We start from the raw sequence: 20,766 nt of genomic DNA, 5'->3' as shown, positions 1-20,766 counted from the left end.
AGTCCTCATCCTTAAAGGAAACCTGCACAACACCTTCAAAATATGAGCCTGAGAGCTTAAATTCATAACTTTGCTAGACACTAAGGCTTTGGCTACACTTGCATTTCAAAGCGCTGCCGCGGCAGCGCTGCCGCGGCAGCGCTTTGAAGCGCTAAGTGTAATCAAAGCACCAGCGCTGGGAGAAAACTCTCCCAGCGCTGTCCGTACTCCACATCCCTGTGGGGAATAACGGACAGCGCTGGGAGCGCGGCTCCCAGCGCTGGGGCTTTGACTACACTGGCGCTTTGTAGCGCCGCAATTTGCAGCGCTGCAGAGGGTGTGTTTTCACACCCTGCTGCAGCGCTGCAAATTTGTAAGTGTAGCCAAGCCCTAAGAATCATGGACTGAATAGAGACACTGGATTAATGGTTTCTTACAACAATCTAACTTCCACTAACAACCCCTCCCAGCTCCCCTTCCTGCATGACTGAAGAGGTGTTAATGGGCCACCTCACCTTCAATGATCCCTTGAAATGTGTTATCTTCTAAACAGACTGTTCCACCTAGTATTTAGCTGTGACACAATCAGTACATTTCCCAGACTTGAAAAAGAGCTCTGTATAAGTGCAAAAACTAGTCTCTCTCACCAACAGAAGTTGGTCCAATAAAAGATATTACTTCACCCACCTTGTCTCTGTAATGCATAGGCAGTCAGAATAAGAGGGTGAAACAGGCTTCCCAGCTCTTCCTATTGTTGTTCCCATGCATGAAGTAATATTTGTAATGTTTTGTGCTTTTGCATTCACAGACTTCTCCTGAGGTGACAAGGATGATCACTGACATATGGATTGCTGCCTTTGCAGCTGCAAAGCTGGGCTCTGTTCCTGGCTTTTCCCACTTGGGGAAGAAGGGGAAGCAGCGTTCTAGGGCTCCTGCACATGAGGGAGTCCCCACCCCATTCCAGGAGCTTTTCATGTTCTAATATCCTTAACATCTCTTCCTCCTCCTCTCACCATCTTCCTGCTGTCTCCCTAACATGGAAAGTGGTCAGGGGGGCCAACCCCTATGCAGGCTCCCCACAACTCTGTCCCCAAATACCTCTGTCCTAGGGGGAGCAATTCCCCTCCTCAAAGCAGTGTCCATCTCACAAGCATCTACTGGCTTGTTACACTGGCACTCCTCAATGTGGAAATTCACAGGTAAATCAAAGGCTGGGGAAGGTGGGTGAGGAGCTGGGCAGGCACTTTACCCCCAAGTTAGGGTAAGAAACAAGTTCCCACCAAGCCTCCATGATGATGGAAGGAAGAGTGTCTTGTCCTGAAGATGTCTTAAGAACCAAGCTAGCAGCCCACTCCTCTGATGTCTCACCTGACCCTAGTGAACCACAGTGCGTTCAATGACTGGAACTAATGCAGGAAAAGCTGAGGCGGGAACTCTGCTCCTAACAGCCCTTCATTTACCCTTTCGACACATACCAAGCAGTGTGGAGGGGGCAAAGCAGAGAGGAAGTAGTGGGTGTAGGTCTATTAGCCAGCTGGCAAAACATGCAGTTCTCTGGCTAAAGGGGAAGAGTGGGCGCCGGGCAAGCGCTGGAGGCTAGGGGGATATTTTTAAACCAGATGCCTTATTCGAGGTTCCAAGGTCAAGGGACCATCTTAGCTTCTATAGCCATGGTCCCCTCCCCCACATTTATGCTCCCAGTAATATTCCCACTTGGTACAAATGCCCCTCTTTAGTTTTCAGTAATACTGACAGGCTCAAGGCCCCTGTCCTGAGCCTACTTTTTTCACCACATCCATGAAGATTGGTGTCTGCTCTTCAATAGGTCTAATGGAGGAATGCAACAAGTGAAAAAATTGGAATGACAACATCAGTAACTATCATCAACACACTGTGTGTTCACATCTGAAATTGCTCTCTTTGTGTAAGTGTCCTGTTTTGCGCCTTGCTTGGCATGGTGTTGCTCTTTTGCTGGCTCACTTTATACCAGATTCCACTAATTATATTCATATTATGAAATAAACAAGTAGAATCATATCCAATAATCATAAAAAAACGCAAACAAACCAGAAAACAGTTTAGTAAACTTTAGTAACCTCTTGCTTTTAGCAATTTTTATGCTGCTATATGTACTCCCTGATAACTGAGGGAGTACATATAGCAGCATAAAAATTGCTAAAAACAAGAGGTTACTGAAGTTTACTAAACTGTTTTCTGGTTTGTTTGGGTTTTTTTATGATTATTAGGCTTTTCTCAAGTATATTGGATCTAATACATGAATCTAATATATGCTGCAATAGTTATTGTGGCACTACTTTATCTATTCACTTCTGTATCTGCATTGTTGATGTTTGTAACTTTTTTGTCAACCAAGAATTCAAAAGTAGAAATAAGAAGAATGATATGACTCTAGTGCTTGGTATTCCCCCTTAATATTCTCTAATGTTTGACCATTTTGTAAGTTTTTTCAGCTTTTCATTACTCTCGTTTTACAATAGCAATCCTGAGAATCAGGTACAAAGCCTTATCTAACACAGCTTGCTCTGAGGCTGCTCTGTCCACTGACAATATTTTGCACTAGCAGATTCTCATACATTTCCACAAGCCTAGTTACGGTGTGATTTTAATAGGAATATTTCACATTAATAAAGCTCTCTTGATAATGAGCACAAATATACTCACTCCTTGTCTTACAGTTAAATGTTTCTATTTTTTGTTGTTTTGCTCCGGATTTAACCTTGTTTTCAGTACTCTTGCTACTTAGCACTTATATAGCATTTTATATTTTCAAAGTGCTTTACAAACATCAATTTTGAAAGCAGTTTCCTGTGTCAGATACTCTGTCTGAATGCCATTTTCATAACTCCCTACGGGCAGTTGGTGAATTTAACTAGAACAGAATGTGTTTCCAGGAAATGGAAAATATTGACCTTTATTTCTCTACTGTATTGAAAGAGTCCTCACAGTAGCACAGTATCCCCAAGGCATGCATAACGTGACATGGCAGTTGGCAGTGAAACACAGATCTGTCAGTTTATAATTACCAAGATCTAGATATTGGCCTAGTATAATTGGAAAAAGTTACATAAGGCATTATAAGAAATTCTAGGTTATTTGTTTTAATTGACAAGTTACAATTCTGTATAAAAAGACTTACAACTGCCTCTGCAACCTTAACTCAATGTAAGCCCAATCATTCCATGTATGGTAGGAGTTGGCAACCTTTGAGAAGTGGTGTGCCAAGTCTTCATTTATTTACTGTAATTTAAGGTTTCGGGTGCTAGTATTACATTTTACATTTACAGGGGCTGGCAGACAGAACCCCAGACTGGCAGCAGGCAACATATCCAGTAAGCATTTTCTTTAATTCCTTCCATCAGTGCTTTAGCACCCGTTCATTTTCATTGGTGTGAGCAACACGTACAGCTAGTACAGACTAGCCACCAGCAGCTTTATACTACTGTGTCATCAGCATATTCCTTGATGAACTTAATAGAGTGTGAGTGTGAGAGAGAGAGAAAAAATGTGGTCCTGTCTATGGACAATGACAGCAGTAAATGACAACTGGCTGGCCTGTACTAGTGCTCCCACTGCTGGACACAAGTGCTAGGTCAATGGGGAGAAGTTCAGAGAAACCTCAGTAGAGAAACAACCAAGGAGGCAGAGATAAAGTGCCTCTGCATTTCCTGATAGAGTATCTGATTTCTTTATCTTAATGATGCCCTAAAACTATGCTTTTTTTAAAACAAAATGTACAGTATACATCTGTTTGAGCTACAGTTAAATGAGAACTAAAGTTAAGTAGGAATTATAACTGGATTACCTCTTTTCACAGTCAGAATTCTGGTCCAGGCAGTGGTGAGCTCCAGCCGGTTCACGCGAACCGGTTGTTAAATTTAGAAGCCTTTTTAGAACTGGTTGTTCCAGGACAACCGGTTCTAAAAAGCTTTTAAATTTAACAGGCTCCGGCAGCTGTCTGCCCCGCCCCAGCTCACCTCCTGCTCTCCCCTGAATGCTCCGCCCTCCTTCTCCTCCCCTTCCCCTGCTTCCCGCGAATCAAATGTTCGCGGGAAGCCTGAAAAATGCAGCAGCCAGGTAAGCTGGGCGCGCCGGGGGGGGAACGGTGTGTGCCTGGCCCGCTCCGGCTGAGCGCCCCAGCCAAGCACCACCAGCTCGGGCTGGTCTCGGCTGAGTGGCTCGGACCCGGCCCAGCTCGGGCCCCGCGGCTCCGGCCCCGGTGCCGGCCGAGCGGCTCCGGCCCGGGGAGTCGGGCCCCGCGGCTCCGGCCCGGCCCGGCGAGTCGGGCCCCGCGGCTCCGGCCCCGTTGCCGGCCGAGCGGCTCCAGCCCGGCCCGGCGAGTCGGGCCCCGCGGCTCCGGCCCCGTTGCCGGCCGAGCGGCTCCAGCCCGGCCCGGCGAGTCGGGCCCCGCGGCTCCGGCCCCGGCCGAGCGGCTCCAGCCCAGCCCGGGGAGTCGGGCACGACGGCACTGGTCGAGGTCCCCGCGGAGCGGATCCGGACCCAGGCACTGTGGTAAGGGGGTAGGGAGGCGGTGTTTGGTGGGTTGTGGGGGGGGTCAGGGTGGTCAGAGGGCAGAGAACAGGGGGACTGAATGGGGGCAAGGGTCCCGGGGGGCAATCAGTAAGGAGCAGGGGTTGGATGAGGTGGTGGGGGCAGTCAGGGACAGAGAGAAGGGGTGGTTGGATGGGGCAGGGGTCCCAGGGGGCCATCAAGAATAAGAGGAGAGGTTGGATGGGGCTGCAAGGGGCAGTCAGGGGATAGGGAAGGGGGGGGATGAGTTAGGGGTCTCAGGGGGGTGTCAAGGAACATGGGGGGTTGGACGGGGCATGACCCCCGGGGGGGGCATAACCCCCTCATGAGGTGAGGAGGAGGGAACCGGTTGTTAAAATTTTGGCAGCTCATCACTGGGTCCAGGCCCTCAGCAACTCCCCATTTTGATTATTTAAACCTCCTCATCTGTAACACTCACATTGTACCCCACCACACAAAACAATCTTCATTGTCCATAGCCAGGACAACATCACCCTTCATTCATTCATTCATTCACACACACACACACACACACACACACCCCCCTTGCTCTCACCTCCAAAGCCACTACTCACTCACACATTCCTCTCCCACTGTGTCCCCAACCACAGGTCCTCTCAGTTCTACCAATGATACCAAACTCATTTGCTGCTTGTTCTCTTTTCCCACAAATATCTTCTTCACACACTTCTCCTTGTGCATGGATGCTGACCCTAGGCTGACCTTTGCTACACTTCTCTCAGTTCAAATACCTTCTCCAGACTCACTTCTGCAATGACACCTACAATAAATCAGCCACTGTTTGAATTGCTAAATAGAAAAAAGTTGGGTGAGTTGATATCTATTTATATTACTACATAACACCTCTGTATGTGTATACATGTATACAGTGTGTAGCACAACAGGATTTCTAGGTGCTACTGTAATATAAATAACAAAATCCAAGAAACTCAGCTCAGATAATAAGACACTCTCACCTTCCCATGCTGTCCTGCTCTTTCATAGCAGATTACTACAGCTTCCCACATTTCCAGCTTCTCAAAGATCTGTAGAGCTGAACTTGTGCACCCCAGTTCAAAGAGTAAACTTGCAAGTTGTCGCTAAAAGTCAAAATAATAGAAAAATTTAGATGCATGTTCATTATCATTTTTAGAAAAGATGTTACAGGTATTTCTGGCCTGAAGAGAAAACACACAAAAAATATGAGAAACATTTCTCCTGAGATTTGTAGCCTAACTCTGAAGACTAATGAGGTTGGGATAAAGTTTGGATAAGGTACAACTTCTGGGTGATTAATCCCAATCAAACGTCTAAATTTTGCTCATCACTGACAAATCATCCTAATAAAAATTCCTCTGTATTGTTTCAAATATATTTAAAGTAAACTTGTCCACACAATGTAACAATCTCCATAAATAATTTTTATGTGAAAAAATTGGAAAAATTGAGAGCTCCTTCCAGAAGGCACATCAGTCCAGTTTGAGCAGCCATACAAATCTGACTTAAAGGTAAGACAAAGATTTGAGAGCAGAAGCATTGCAATACAATATTTATTTAATTTTTACAAATGAGTAATTCCATTTTAAACTAACCTATTAAGCCAGGGATGGGCAAACTCTGGCCCGGGGCCACATCCGGCCCTTCAGACGTTTTAATCCGGCCCTCGAGCTCCTGCTGGGGAGCGAGGTCTAGGGTTTGCCCCACTCCAGTACTCCAGCTGGGGAGCAGTGTCGAAGGCTTGCCCTGCTCCGCGTGGCTCCTACAAGCAGCAGCATGTCCCACCTCCAGCTCCTACACGCAGGGGCAGCCAGGGGGCTCCGTATGCTGCTCCTGCCCCAAGCGCCGCCCCCACAGCTCCCATTGGCCAGGAACCACGGCGCCTGTGGATGGGGCAGTGTGCAGAACCCCCCCTGGCCGCGCCTCCGTGTAGGAGCCAGAAGGGGAACATGCCGCTGCTTCCGAGAGCTGCTTGAAGTAAGCACCACCCGGAGCCTGCACCCCTGGATTCCCCTACGCCCCAACCCCTTTCTCCAGCCCTGATCCCCCTCCTGTGCTCCGAACTCCTCGGTCCCAGCCTGGATCACCCTCCTGCATCCTCAACCCCTCATGCCCAGCCCCACCCCAGAGCCCAGAGCCCCAGCCGGAGGCCTCATCCCCTCCTGCACCCCAACCCCCAATTTCGTGAGCATTCATGATCCGCCATACAATTTCCATATCCAGATGTGGCCCTCGGGCCAAAAAGTTTGCCCACCCCTGTATTAAGCTGTGTTTTCTAGACTTTGAATTTTTTTTAAGAGATTAATATAGCAATATCTCCTTCAGTTTTAAAGAAATTATAAACTTGCTTACCATATATAAAATACACAATTTTATTTGTGGAAACATATAGAAATTTACTAAGGCCCCAATCCTGCAATGAGATAAAGGAGGCAAACCCCCTAAGCTTGTTTGGAGCCCAAATTAATTTAGTGGAGCTCTATGCATATGCAAGCATCCACCTGTGAGCATCTCACTACAGGATTGGGATCTATAGCCTCTGCAATTTGACATGTATTCATACACATATGATAGTGATAACACCATCTTATTACAGCAATAGTAATTCTGCATAAATGTATACTATAATATAATTTAAATATGTTACAAAGTATTTATTTTTATCTGGATACTAATCCAGTAAAGATAAGGAGGTGTTAGTACCATTATACAAGGCACTGGTTAGAACTCATCTGGAATAGTGTGTGCAATTCTGGTCTCCCATGTTTAAGAAGGATGAATTTAAACTGGAAGAGGTACAGAGAAGGGCTATTAGGATGATCCGAGGAATGGAAAACCTGTCTTATGAAAGGAGACTCAAAGAGCTTGGCTTGTTTAGCCTAACCAAAAGAAGGCTGAGAGGAGATGTGATTGCTCTTTATAAATCTATCAGAGGGATAAATATCAGGGAGGGAGAGGAATTATTTAGGCTTAGCACCAATGTGGACACAAGAACAAATGTATATAAACTGGACACTAGGAAGTTTAGACTTGAAATTAGATGAAGGTTTTTAACCATTAGAGGAGTGAAGTTCTAGAACAGCCTTCCAAGGGGAGCAGTGGGGGCAAAAGACATATCTGGCTTCAAGACTAAGCTTGATAAGTTTATGGAGGGGATGGTATGATGGGATAGCCTAATTTTGGAAATTAATTCATCTTTGATTATTAGCAGGTAAATATGCCCAATGGTCTGTGATGGGATGTTAGATGGGGTGAGATCTGAGTTACTACAGAGAATTCTTTCCTTGGTGCTGGCTGGTGAGTCTTGCCCACATGATCAAAGTTTAACTGATCACCATATTTAGGGTCGGGAAGGAATTTTCCTCCAGGGCAGATTGGCAGAGGCCCTGGAGGTTTTTCGCCTTCCCCTGCAGCATGGGGCACAGGCCACTTCCTGGAGGATTCTCTGCACCTTGAGGTCTTTAAACCACGATTTGAGGACTTTAATAACTCAGACATAGGTTAGGGATTTGTTACAGGAATGAGTGGGTGAGATTCTGTGGCCTGCATTTTGCAGGAGGTCAGACTAGATGATCATAATAGTCCCTTCTGACCTTAAAGGCTATGAGTCTATTCAGGGAAAATATTTAATTCCACATACAGGAAAATTTAAAATTTAATTTACTCTCTGGGTCAAACTTGGTAAAATTTAGACAGAGGTAATGACTATAGTTAAGACTGCCACACTTTACGTAGTATACCTCTATTTTAGCATTTCTATCATTGACTTAGAAAATTGGCTTGGACTGAAAAGTGCCACATTTACTCTGAAAACTAGAAATGCAAATTAGGTTTGATTGTGTTTATTTGACGTGTTTGTTGAAAGATTATACGTGGAATAATTTGGGAAACACTGGAAGAAATGATGATTGGTTAAGATAGTATGCATAGTATCAAAAGAGGAAAAACTCTCATAAAACGGAAACATTTAAAAATAAGTAAAATGCATGATTTAGGGAAATCTTTTGGCCTCAAAGCCTTGAATCTTATTTTAATAGTTTTCAAGTTTAGGGTTAAATATAATACCACCAGATAAGACTACGCACAGTCTGAAATCTTTCAAATAGCATGACCTTCCACTTAAAATTAAAATATACCTGGAAAAAAATGCCCTCTTCTTCCTACAAAAAAAGAAGGTGCATGACTAGAAAATAAAAGTGCTTCAGCTTTGGCAGTCCTCTTGTGGGACGAGGTATCAGATTCCACAGGGGAAAAGAGGGAATTCTTAAGAAAATCCATCACATAGTGGAGAAGGGGAGTGGGCCTGGACCAAAGTGAAAGGCCAACATCTAGGAGGCAGAACCTTACTGAGGTATATGAGGACTTCAGGCTTATGTGGAAAATGGAAACAAACAGGGTTAATTCGCCCACTGACCCAGAGTACTCTGGCCATGACCCACCTCCTATAAGACCTGGTCTACCTCATTAATGGGTAGGTGGAGAGACAGGAAGCAGAACCCTAAGAATGGCAACCATCCCTTTTCATTTATGGTATTTTGGTAACCGTAGAACACCCTAACTCTATTTGCTCCTTTTTCTTTTGAAGAATTATTATTCCGTTTTCCATTAAAGCAAAAAAGGAAAAGACCATACAGAAAAGCTGTTTTAAAAGCAAACATCTTGAAGCAAGCAGTCAATTCTGTGTATGATAGAAACGTATATAAAAAAGCTGCACATGTGCTAGAATTTGATTTCTTAAAAAAAAAATCTACATATTCCTATGTTAGGTTAATCCAATTTTTTCAACAAGTTTTCCAATTCATATATGGAAACATGCAGCAGACAGTGGGTTTCTACTGCAGCTTCTAGGACATGGTACTTCACAAAATAGCATGTAATATCAAATATAATTTGATGGTATCTAGAGTAAATGTCACTGTTAGCTTGTACCTCTATGGCCCAGTGTGGAGGCACCTGACAACTGTAGAAAATCTTCAGTCTTTCAGATACCAATGTTTTCTTGTCTTCAAACTGATCTGCAAGTGCCTACAAGTACAAAGCATATTCACTTATTATTTAGATTTATTTAAGTATAAAAAGGTGCTTGAGACTGTAAGTGCCCTTGATATAAGCTATAAGACAGCAGCTATAACAGTATCAGGTATTCAAGTGCAACTTATCAGCAGTACTGGGTTTACAATGGCGCCAGTGGTGCCATGGAGCCTGGCCCATGCTCAGAAGGGGCCCCAGCCTGCTCTGCTTGCACTACCCCCGAGACCCTGCCAGCCCAGCCGAGGGCTCCTCTCTGCCCCTGGTCCCACCCACTGGCTCCTATCTGCCCCCTTGCCGGACCCCAGTGCACCTCCAGCTCTGGGCAGTCTTTGATTCCCACTACCTGCGGGGCCCTGCCTGTCTCCCAGAGCTGAGTCACCTGAGACTGGTGCAGAAGCCTGGCCAGTCTTGGTCAGTTTGGGGACAGGTGGGCCAATGTGGGGGGCTTGGCTGGGCCCCTCCAGGCAAGTGGGTCCTGAGGGAGCACGGCCGGGTCAGGCCCTGGCCTGGCTGATCACACCACTCCCAAAGGACCAGAGTGATTCCTGGCCCCTGGATCAGCCCTGGCTGCACTGCCAGATCAGCCTGGCAAACATAGTCACTTCCCAGCAGGGCCGGTAAGTGCAGGTGAGAGGCAGGGCGTGGGGGAGTGGGTTTCTGAGGAACTTGGGGGGGGGGGGAGGAGGGGTGCTGGGCTGTGAGGGGCTGGGGAAGATGTGTGTGTTGGGGCACTAGGGAGTGGGGTTTCTGGGCACTTGTGGTGGGGCTGTGGGCAGGGGGATACAGGGCAGAGGTGGTGTTGTGCAGGGTGTTGTGCATTTGTGATGGGAGTATGGAGGGGCACTGGGCATAATGGGTCCGGGGTGGGGGAGATTTAAGGCCATAGAGATTTGGGGTGTGTTTGTGTTGGGTGTGGGGGCTGTGTGGCACGGCATGGGTCTGCCCGGCACGGCATGGGTCTGCCCCGAGGAGAAGGGGCACGCTCGTACCACAGAGCTGGGCAAGCCACTGTGCGTCTGGCAACTGCTAGGCGGAGCGGGGAGGCCCCTGCCATGCCATGCCCCATTGCCCCTGGCTGGCCCTTCGCTCTGGAGACTGACCTCCCCATGCCATGCTCCATTGCCTGCATGGGGGCCCACAAATATGTTTGGAGCCAGGCACACAAAAGCTTAATCCTGCCCTGCTTATCAGATGCTATAATGAGATAAAAATAGACATTTTTATCAAGGAGATGGGCTATACTTACATACAAGACAATTAATCAAATTTAAACCCTCCATTATATACTAAAACATACATAAAATCAAACTTCCAAGAGCATACAAACCTTATCAAATACAGCAGAACCTTACATTGCATAAAGCAAGAACAAGAATGAATCAAATTTCTAATTCCCACCCAAACAATTTAGTAATTTAAAAAACCTAAACAATAAAAACCCAGCCACTATGCATATGTTGAATAAATGCTGCTATGTAAGAATATTTGACAAAAGATAAGATGACTGGAGTTAAGGTGATATCAGCTTATATATTTCAGTGCCTAGTTAGCTTTTTCTGTGAGAGAGAACACTGAATTACCTTAAGTCTGAAGTCTGTAGGGAAAAAACACACCAAAGTAAAGCCCACTGTTCTCCAAGTCAGACTTTCATAACCACACCTCTAACATAGAATACACTGGTCTAATTGGGAAGACAACTTAATTCATGTTTTTCTTCAGGACAAATGTGAATTTATGAGAGAGAAATGTACGTTCTTGCCTCCCGTCTATCTCCGTAAGTTAGTTTTGCACAGTAAACCTGTCTCAAGTCAACATATAGAAATTCAACAGAGCTAGCAGGATAAGAAAAAAACAGTATGAATTATTTACAACTAGAAAGTAGATTAGGAATTTTAAAGAAAGAATCTCCTTCAGATGGATGTACCAATAAATCCACATATTTAAAATGGAAGTGCGTGTAAGGCCAGAGATGGGTTACTTGCTTTCACATAATTAGTCTGACCATCAAATCTCATATTGAACTCAACCACTTAAAGCAGAACCCTAAAAGGGCTCCTCTTGCCACTATGTACACACAGTTCAGCACAGAGACAAGTTAGAGACATGTCTGGTCCTTTCTCTCTCAATTGTTGTCCACTAGGGCAGAAAATACAAATACCCCAAAGAAGTGGAGAAGTTGGGTTGTGATCTGTGGGGGCAATACATTTTGAAAACTCTAGCTACTGATTTACTAAGCTAGCTCAAGAATTTCAAAAATAGGTGCCTAATGTTAGCAATCTCAGTGATATGATTTTAAAATTACTGAGCAACTCGGAAATATCAGTGATTTCCAGCAGTGCTGAAACAATTTTTATAGGGGGCGGTGCTGAGAGCCATTGAACCAAACTGTAAACCCTATATATAATGGAAACCACTTCAAGCCCAGGGGTGCAGCAGCACCCTCAGCACTCCTAGTTCCAGCACCTATGGTGACTTCAGTGGATGCTGTTGGGTGCTTTGCACTTTTGAAAATCAAGTCAGTGATTTAGGAGCCTGACTGTGGATTACAAGCCTAGCTTTAAACACTTACTTTTTAAAATCTTGGCCTTTGTTTAAATTCTCTCCCATGAAATTGTTTCTATGGAGCCCTAGTCTCAGAGATTAATTAGAATCTATCTCAGGTGCCTGGCTGAGATGTATGTACGGGGTCTTCCATTAAACCACAAAGAAACAGACTAGTAATGTCACATTCTTATGCATCGTTCTATGTAGTCCAAGGAGGGATTCAAACCATTTTTTTAATACGCTGTGCAAAACAAGATGATTTAGATAAAGAAGTTAATTGACCACGGTCTATAGTTGCAAACTGTATTCTGACATTACTTAGAAGTGTAGGCTACATTTTTCTATACACATTCCAGTAAAGCAGAAGATAACAGTAAAACTGTCCAGTTCATTAGGTGTGTATTATTATTTTACAAGAGCTGTGCAGGAATCAGAGTTTCTGTTTGGTGGGAAATTCTGTGATTTTTCAGGTTTGGTTTTACTCCGAATTGAAAGAAAACAAACAAAAATTTCAAAATGTTCTGGAAAAGACTAGTTTTGGGTCAAGTGCTCCATTTCATTAAAATCTAAATGTTTTGTTCGATTTAGACTTTTTTGTTTTATATATTATAGTGTATAATATAATTTCAAAATTTATTTTATAGTAAGTAATTTTGAAACAAAAAAATTCTATGACAAGTTGGGTCACAGAAACCCCCTTGGGACTGCCACCTGATGTGCTGAGACTATCTCTAAGCCTGTTTTCCCTGGCAGCTTGGGACTTCAGTACCTTGCCTGGTTGTGCCAGACACGCTAGCTTGCTACAAACACAGACCCAGGTCTGCACCACGTCCCCCAAAAGCTGCAGGCTTAACTGAAAACAGCTTAAGAAGTGCTCCTGTCTCCAACACTCAGATACCCAGTTCCCAATGAGATCCAACCCCAAATAAACCCGTTTTACTCTGTATAAAGCTTATACAGGGTAAACTCAAATTGTTCGCCCTCTATAACACTGATAGAGAGATATGCACAGCTGTTTGCACCCCCAACCCCACCCCCAGCTATTAATACTTCCTCTCGGTTAATTAATGAGTAAAACGTGATTTTATTAAAATATAAAAAGTAGGATTTAGGCGGTTCCAAGTAATAACAGACAGAACGAAGGTCCAGCAATCACTCACATCCATGTAGTTACTGTCCTTTATTCCAGTTTCTTTCAGGCATCTCTTTGGGGTGGAAAGGCTATTTTCTGAGCCAGCTGAAGACCAAATGGAGGGGTTTCCATGGTCTCTCTCTTGTGGGTGAAAACCTCTTGTGTTCTTCTGTGCAGAATCATAGTTACAAGATGGAGTTTTGGAGTCACATGGGCAAGTCACATGTCCATGCATGACTCAGTTCTTTATAGGCCAACGCCATTGTCTACATGTTAGTTTCAGTGTTCCCAGATGTAGATTGGCATCTCCTTAAGTCTACTGTCAGCTAATTACGCCCAATTACCTGAATAACCCCTTCACACTATGTTGACCAAATCTGCCTTATGTGCTTCCTGCAGCAAACACTTTAAATACAAGCAGAGCCAACGCTCATAACTTTAGATATAAAAATGATACATGCATACAAATAGGTTGAATACATTCAGTAGAACATAACCTTTGCAAAGATATGTTACATGACATATCTAGCATAAAACATATTCCAGTTATGTCATTTACACTCATAAGCATATTTCTATAAAGCATTATGGAGTCCAACGTCTCACATTCCTTTTCAACTATAGCAAAATGCTTTGTTTTATTTATCTTTAAAATGTAATTTCATTGAAATTGACATGGATTCCTGCAGCAAGCTTTAATTTTGAAGCAACGGCATTTTCTGGAAGCAAAAGGATTCATCAGAAAATGCCCAATTAACTCCATCTGCTATGCTGGATGCTTGGAAACAGCTTAATGTAAATAAAATGCTGCATTAGAATATGGATATGGATATATATATATATATATATATATATATATAAAAAAAAGACTCCCCACCCCCATCCAACAGAAAGTAATGACTGTACTCTGTCTGCAGTTCCAAATTACTACACATGAAAGTATCTGAAGATTAAAAGCTCCCTAGATAAGAAAAAATGCAACAGACCACAGCAGTTCTTATAATTCATAGATTTAAGTGCTCCCAAGTATGTTTTAAGAACAGGGAGCAGTTATGGTTGAGTATGCCAATGATCTGTGGATAATAGATCACTGGGAGAGTATTGAACTATATGTTTCTAAATGATGCTTGAAAATTTAAAATGTGGCTAGCATGTAGGGAGGGAGAATCCTACCCTTACTCCATAGCTGAAAATAAACCATACAACTATAAATCAATAAAACTTAAAAAGTCAACAAAACTAAATGAGCAATTCTCTCACACACTCAACCTGCCCCACCCCATCCCACTCCAAAAAAATCCTCCCTACTTAATCACTGCCTTCGGGAAAAGCCTGTGTAAACAGAAAGGTTTTTCAACATACCCAGATGTTGAAGTCCCTCTGGACAATTTGCCTTGCTGACTAACATCAAACTGGACAGCTAATAGGGAATCTGGGTTAGGTGGGCCAGTTTCTATTCCATACTCTTGGGGGAATTCTGCGCGACTGCACATGCACAGAATTTATGTCCCCTGCAGAAAAATGACTTTGTGATGGGGAAACAAAGGGAAGCCACAAGAGCGGTCATGCGATCAACCCCAGCACTATGTTTTGGGTGCACAGGGCAGCCGGCAGAGAGGTAAATCACTGTGGGGCAGAAGGCAGAACTGGGGAAGACCCAGCTGGTGGCTCCTACTCTGTGCCAGGCTCAGCTGCTAGTCCAGGCTGGGGAGGACGTGTCTTTTAGCCCTGTGTAGACATAGCCTCTGCATATTCTACTTTGGGTGATGGACAAGCAGTCAGCAAAGAGGGGGAGGGTGTGAGGATGCAGTTGCTTGTACAACCACTGCCCCCAAAGGATGTATCAGTGGATGAGTTCTGTACTAGAGTATAATATTTCATGAACGTGTAGATGGAACTCCACGTAGCTGCCTGCAAATGTCAAGTAGAGGTACATCCTGAAACGCTGCCACTGAGGCTGTTTGTGCTCTTGTAGATTGAACCCTCAGATCCTGAGTACCAACTGGTAACAGAGCAGGGTACAGCTAGAGATCTATTTAGAGGTTGTCTGGGAGAATACAGCTTGACCTCGGATTCATTTTTCTACAATGAGAAATAGACTAGGCGATCTTCTGCTTGGTTTTGTTCTTTGTAGATACAAGGCCACAGTGTGTCGCACATGGAGGGAATGAAATTGCCTCTCTTCCTCAGATGCAAGAGATTTGGGAAAATACACAGGTAAGAAGATTGACTGGTTTATGTGAGATACTCCAAAACTACCTTGGGGGTGAACGTCATATGTATGAAAGAGAATTTGTCCTCATGAAATTTAGCATATGGCGGATCTGCCATTAGGGTTCCAAGTTCATGCACCCCTTCTGGCTGAGCTGATGGCCATAAGGAATGGAACTTTAATTGATAGGTGAAACATGGAACATGGAACTAGTGGTTCAAACAGTGGCTTAAGTGAGTGCCAAAAATACAAGGTTTAAGTCTGAGTTAAGAGTAGGTTTCCTTTCTGTTGGGAAGGTTCTTATTAGGTCTTTCAAGAATCTGTTAGCTAATAGGTGAGTAAAAATTGAATAATCATCTGATGGTGCACGGCATGCACTGACTACTGACAGGTAGACTCTTAGAGAACTCAATGAGAGCCCAGCCATTTTGAGAGAAATAAGATATTCCCCTTATTTGGGACTATCAGGATACTCAACAGATACATATTTCTGCTGTGTCCAGATGACAAAATACTTCCAATCTTTTCTGCTATTATTGAGGATGGTTTGGATGGCTTCAGAGCAGGAACATTCTAGGGCTGACACCTATCCAAAACCAAGCCTTGAGATGAAGTGCTTTGGGGTTGGGATGCTTGATCCTGCCCGTCTCCTGGGTCAAGTGATCAGGAAAGGACCAGATACTGATTGGAGGACGAGATGACATTTGTAGGAGATTCGGGAACCTAAACTGTTTGGGCCAATTGGGGGAAATTAGGTTGACTCATGCCCGGTCCTGACAAATCTTCCATAAGACCCAAGGTAGGAGCAATAAGGGAGGAAAGACAAAGCTCAGATGGTCTGACAGGGGAGATGGAGGCATTGCCCTGAGAGTACAGACCTAGAGTTCCTCTGGAATAGTAAATGCTGCATTTCCTGTTCATTTGGGAGGCAAACAGATCGCAAGTGGGATTCCCCTATTGAGCAAAGACACTGTTGCGCAACTCCCACTTGTGATCAATGACAAAATGCCTGCTAAGGTGGTCCGCCAACATATTCTAAGTTCCCAGGAGTAAGATGCCAACACAGTGATTATATTCTTGATACACCAATTCCATAAGGTGACCACTTCTATACACAGGGGAATGGATCTCACCCATTCCAGTTTGTTGAGTAAAAGACGGTCATTACGTTGTCTGATATGTGAAAATGGTGGGACTAGTTAAATTGCAAAAAAAAGTCTTGCAAGTTTCTCCGAGTACCTGAAGTTCCAAAAGGTGGATGTGAATCCTGGCCTTTCAGGGCATCCAAGCACCCTGTGCTGTGTGGCCGTCCATGCAGGCTCCCCAGCCAAAAAGGGAGACATTTATGATGATCGTCTTGTCCAGTGAAAGGGACAGGAAGGGAATGCCCACACATACTTGATGGAGATACTTCTACCACATTAGAGATGACATTACTCTGGAAGGAACTGTAATCATGATATTTATGTTATGTTTGATTGGGGAATACAGTGTTTGGAGCCATGCCTGAAAGCAGCATAGGTGGAGTTTGGTGAACGGGGTAACTTTTTGTGAGGGGAAAAAAAGTATTAAATGACCCTGAAAGGAGATGCAGGGATTGGATAGTGCTGGCATCCCTGATGGTTTGCAGCTCTTGAACTTCTGACAAAAATATCTTTTAGCTGGGGGATGGGGTTAAGACAGTGCTGTAGATGTGGAAGGTGTAGTGAAATGAGACTTAGGTACCCTTGGTCTCTTACTAGGAGAATCATAAGATGGCTAATGATAAAACTGTTGAGTCACCAGTCTAGGTTTGTAGGACTGCCTGTAGTATTTTCTTTTTTGGGCAGGTGTATATATTGCCAGGGAGCAGAGGGTGGCCCGGGAGTCCTTTTATGTCCCTTATAGCCCTTCTTTCACGTTTCCATCCTTCCTAGTAGGTTATGAGCTTACTTCAAAGGTCAAAAATAGTATTCTTTAAGACCTGGAGTGGTCTGTCACAGACCACTATAAGATTAGATGGTATGAGAGCAGCTTTAAAGTCTGTTAAAATAAATTCATAAGTCTAATAGCACAGGCCATCTATGCTGTAAAGCTAATGACTGAGAGAGCAGTTTGGAAAAGCAAAAGCAAAAGATTGGTTGGCTACAGCAATTTAATTAGTGCTAGAAAACACAATCTCAGACTTAAAACCAGGCTCAGTTGAAAAATATTCCAATTGGGGGATTTCTGGCAAGGTGGGAGTTTCCAAACCTAAATGACTGTATTATGAATGGTTTATGAACCATTCAATCAGGTATTCTTAACAAGAACCCCTTGATTATTGTATCAAATATAACATGTCAATAACTACATTAAGGCTGTAAAGGGCACTGCCACCTGATCTCTAGAGTTTGGGGTCACCATCCTCCCAAAATATGATCTAGTCCCAACTTCCTGTAGCCTCACCCAGATGGAAACAACAGGACAGTTTCCTTCAGCAAGATTCCAAATGAGAACAGAAACAGTGCATGCATGCAAAAATCTTAATTCTGCCCCTTTGAGCATTTGTTTTATGACTTGAATTTCATTTTACCATACTGTTTTTAAATAATGTGAAACATACTATTTTTTCCCTATAAATTCATTTTAAACTGCAGCTGTGCATTAGTTATTTTAACTGTTTTTGCATTTAAGTTATTTTTTCATACGCTGATAACTTAAAATTGGTCAAACCAATCCCCAAACTTGCCACCAAAAATCACTTTTAGTTAGGTCTCAATGCTTCGAAACAAAGTCTGGAAAGAAACCTTTATAAAAAGTCACAAGAAATTGAAAGTATTTATGATGGATGAATTTCTATTCTCAGTCTTATGACCTACTCATGCCTTCGCAGAGTGCTGAAACCCCAATTGATAATTCCACCAGCAACTATCCAATGACAAACTTAACAGAAATTTCATATTAATGGGAGTGAACTTTATCCATATTTCAAGTCACTTATAAATGTTATTTTTATGGGAGTTATTTGTTCCCCAAAACACCAAAAAACCTGACACTAACTATTCCACAATGAAGAGTAGCAACATGCAAGTTTCAAGTTTTAAGGTTCTGCTGTTTTTATGCATGTGTAAAAATGTATCTTCCACAGATTTGAGAGGTAAACACTGTTATGCACTCGAACAATTTGTGTAGATAATGTACACGTTCAGTAGTTTAATGTTTCTCTTAAAACAATGTGAACAAAAAACTAACATTAGTGGCTTAATATGAATACTTGCATATTTTACACACGTTTCTAATAAATTATTCTAATTAATAGTAGAACTTACCTTCAAACAATGGTGAAAGACTCTTAGCTCTTTCATACATTAATGTACTGGTCAGGCATATCCTGTGTCACAACTATGGCTCTGACTGAACACCTTTAAGCACAAGTAGCCTTTCGAGTCAATGGAATTACAAGTTTAAAGTTATGCATATGTTTAAACACCTTGCTGAATCTGAGCATGTGTCAGCAAAGAACATAGTACATTCTCCCCATCGTTCCTTTCTCTCAGTCCATACTTGGTCTCTGCACTCTACTAGTATAGTGTCTTTCTGGGCACATTAGGCAGGCAGAAGTGCTGCAGCATATTTCACTGCAACCTTTCTGGCTCCTCTGTTGTCAATGCTGATAGAGTATCTGTGATATGAAAGGACTGTTAAGCACTACCAGAGGAAGTATCAGCAGGACTGAGAAAAAACTGAGGACAAGGACCTTTATGAGCTGGGTTGAGGCAGGTCAAACCCAAGAAACAGGTTTCAGAGTGGTAGCCGTGTTAGTCTGTATCAACCAAAAAAACAAGGAGTACTTGTGGCACCTTAGAGACCTTAGTCTCTAAGGTGCCACAAGTACTCCTCATTCTTTAAACCCAAGAGAGGTAGTCAGCCCTTTCTCGTCTCCCTGGACTTACAAGAATGGGCTTCTTCAGGCCAGCCTTTGGTGAGTGGGATATTGCTCTAGGTATTAGCCAACTTATTTAGCTCTACAGATGCTTAGCATCACCCTAAACAGAACATAGGATATTTCCCCATCGCTGTTTAGATGTAGGGATTTTCCAACATTTGCAAATGTAATGCCTCCAAAGTTTCCACTGATATCTCCTTTAAGAAAAGACCATGGGCAAAGAATCATTATATCAAGGGCTGTTATCTATATTTTGGACAGGAAATAGAAATTAGATACCATTTATTGCTTTATACTGCAACCTTTTTCCCAAGTCAGGCATTACAATAAGAGATATGCTGAAAAAATTATGTCAAAAACTTGGGCTAACGGCATAACAGCTGCATTCTTTGAGAGACTGAGTTCATCCTCAAAGACACAAACACAATGAGATGGCCAAATCAATCTTTTAAAAAAATATTTTTAAGTACCGTACTTCATTGTTTATACATGTATGTTATTTGAATAAAGTCATGTCTCCTTATGATCCTTTTCACCTGTTACTGTGTTTACACTGTCCAGAAGAGAACATTCAGAAGGAACCATCTTGCAAATTTTCTATTACTATATGGTTTAAGTCGAACAAATCTGATGTACCTGCAGTTCATTTAACTAACTCATGGTATGTTTATGAAGAATACATAAAAATATCAATGCACTCTTTATGTAAGCAATTAGAAAAAGCCTCATCTCAACTTGATTTCATAAAATAAAGATTCTGCACTGATAAATGCTTGTGAGATTGCAAAATAGCTTTTATAATTTAAAAATACACATATTAGAAAACCCTAGGAATTTGATTATTATATTTAAAAAAAAGACAACTCCATTCAATAAACAATTAAAAAAGAAAAAGGATATTAGTGAAAAGTCTCTAAGACATGGTTATCAGTCACAAATTATTCATTTCCTGCCTCTCTCTCTCTCTTTGTAAGTAGAGGCTTTGTTGTTAACAGTACCCTATTCTTTTACAGAGGTAAAAATGTAGAAAATGAATGAAATGTTCCATCTTCCAGGTATTTCAGTTTTGACCTACCACATGCACTGAAACTGGATGACTGCTTCATGTTACCAATAATATTACTTTTTTTTCCTGAAGAGCCCACAAAGTGGAGAAAACATTTACATCTACTCTTTTATCTAACTAGTCAATCTGAGTACAAGCTTCTAAACCACAGAGATTCAATTAACCTAAGCTTTAACAATAACAGTTCCTTCTTGTGGTGACAAGTGTCAGAAGATGGTGGGAATGTATTTGACAAAAAAAAAAAAAAGGCGCAGCTCTTTTGGGTCTGCATTTTTACTCTTCTCAATCAATTACAAATTACAACACATCTTTTGTTAATTTGACTTGGAGAGTCTCAGTGGGGGCAGAAC

General features: G+C 42.8%; 1 protein-coding gene across 1 annotated transcript in view; it reads right to left on the bottom strand.

Annotated features, from left to right (window-relative positions):
• TTC27 (tetratricopeptide repeat domain 27) overlaps nucleotides 1–20,766 on the bottom strand; it is a 202,724-nt gene that overhangs the window by 50,004 nt on the left and 131,954 nt on the right. Inside the window, exons 11-12 of the mRNA XM_045011797.1 lie at nucleotides 9,454–9,549; nucleotides 5,505–5,627 (exon numbers count right to left, since the gene is read on the bottom strand). Of these exons, the coding sequence (XP_044867732.1) occupies nucleotides 5,505–5,627; nucleotides 9,454–9,549 (219 nt within the window). The remainder of the gene's footprint in view (nucleotides 1–5,504; nucleotides 5,628–9,453; nucleotides 9,550–20,766) is intronic.

This window comes from Mauremys mutica, chromosome 3 (genome assembly GCF_020497125.1).
Source record: "Mauremys mutica isolate MM-2020 ecotype Southern chromosome 3, ASM2049712v1, whole genome shotgun sequence".
NCBI classification, from domain to species: domain Eukaryota; kingdom Metazoa; phylum Chordata; order Testudines; family Geoemydidae; genus Mauremys; species Mauremys mutica.
This window is presented reverse-complemented; position numbering and strand designations above follow the sequence as displayed.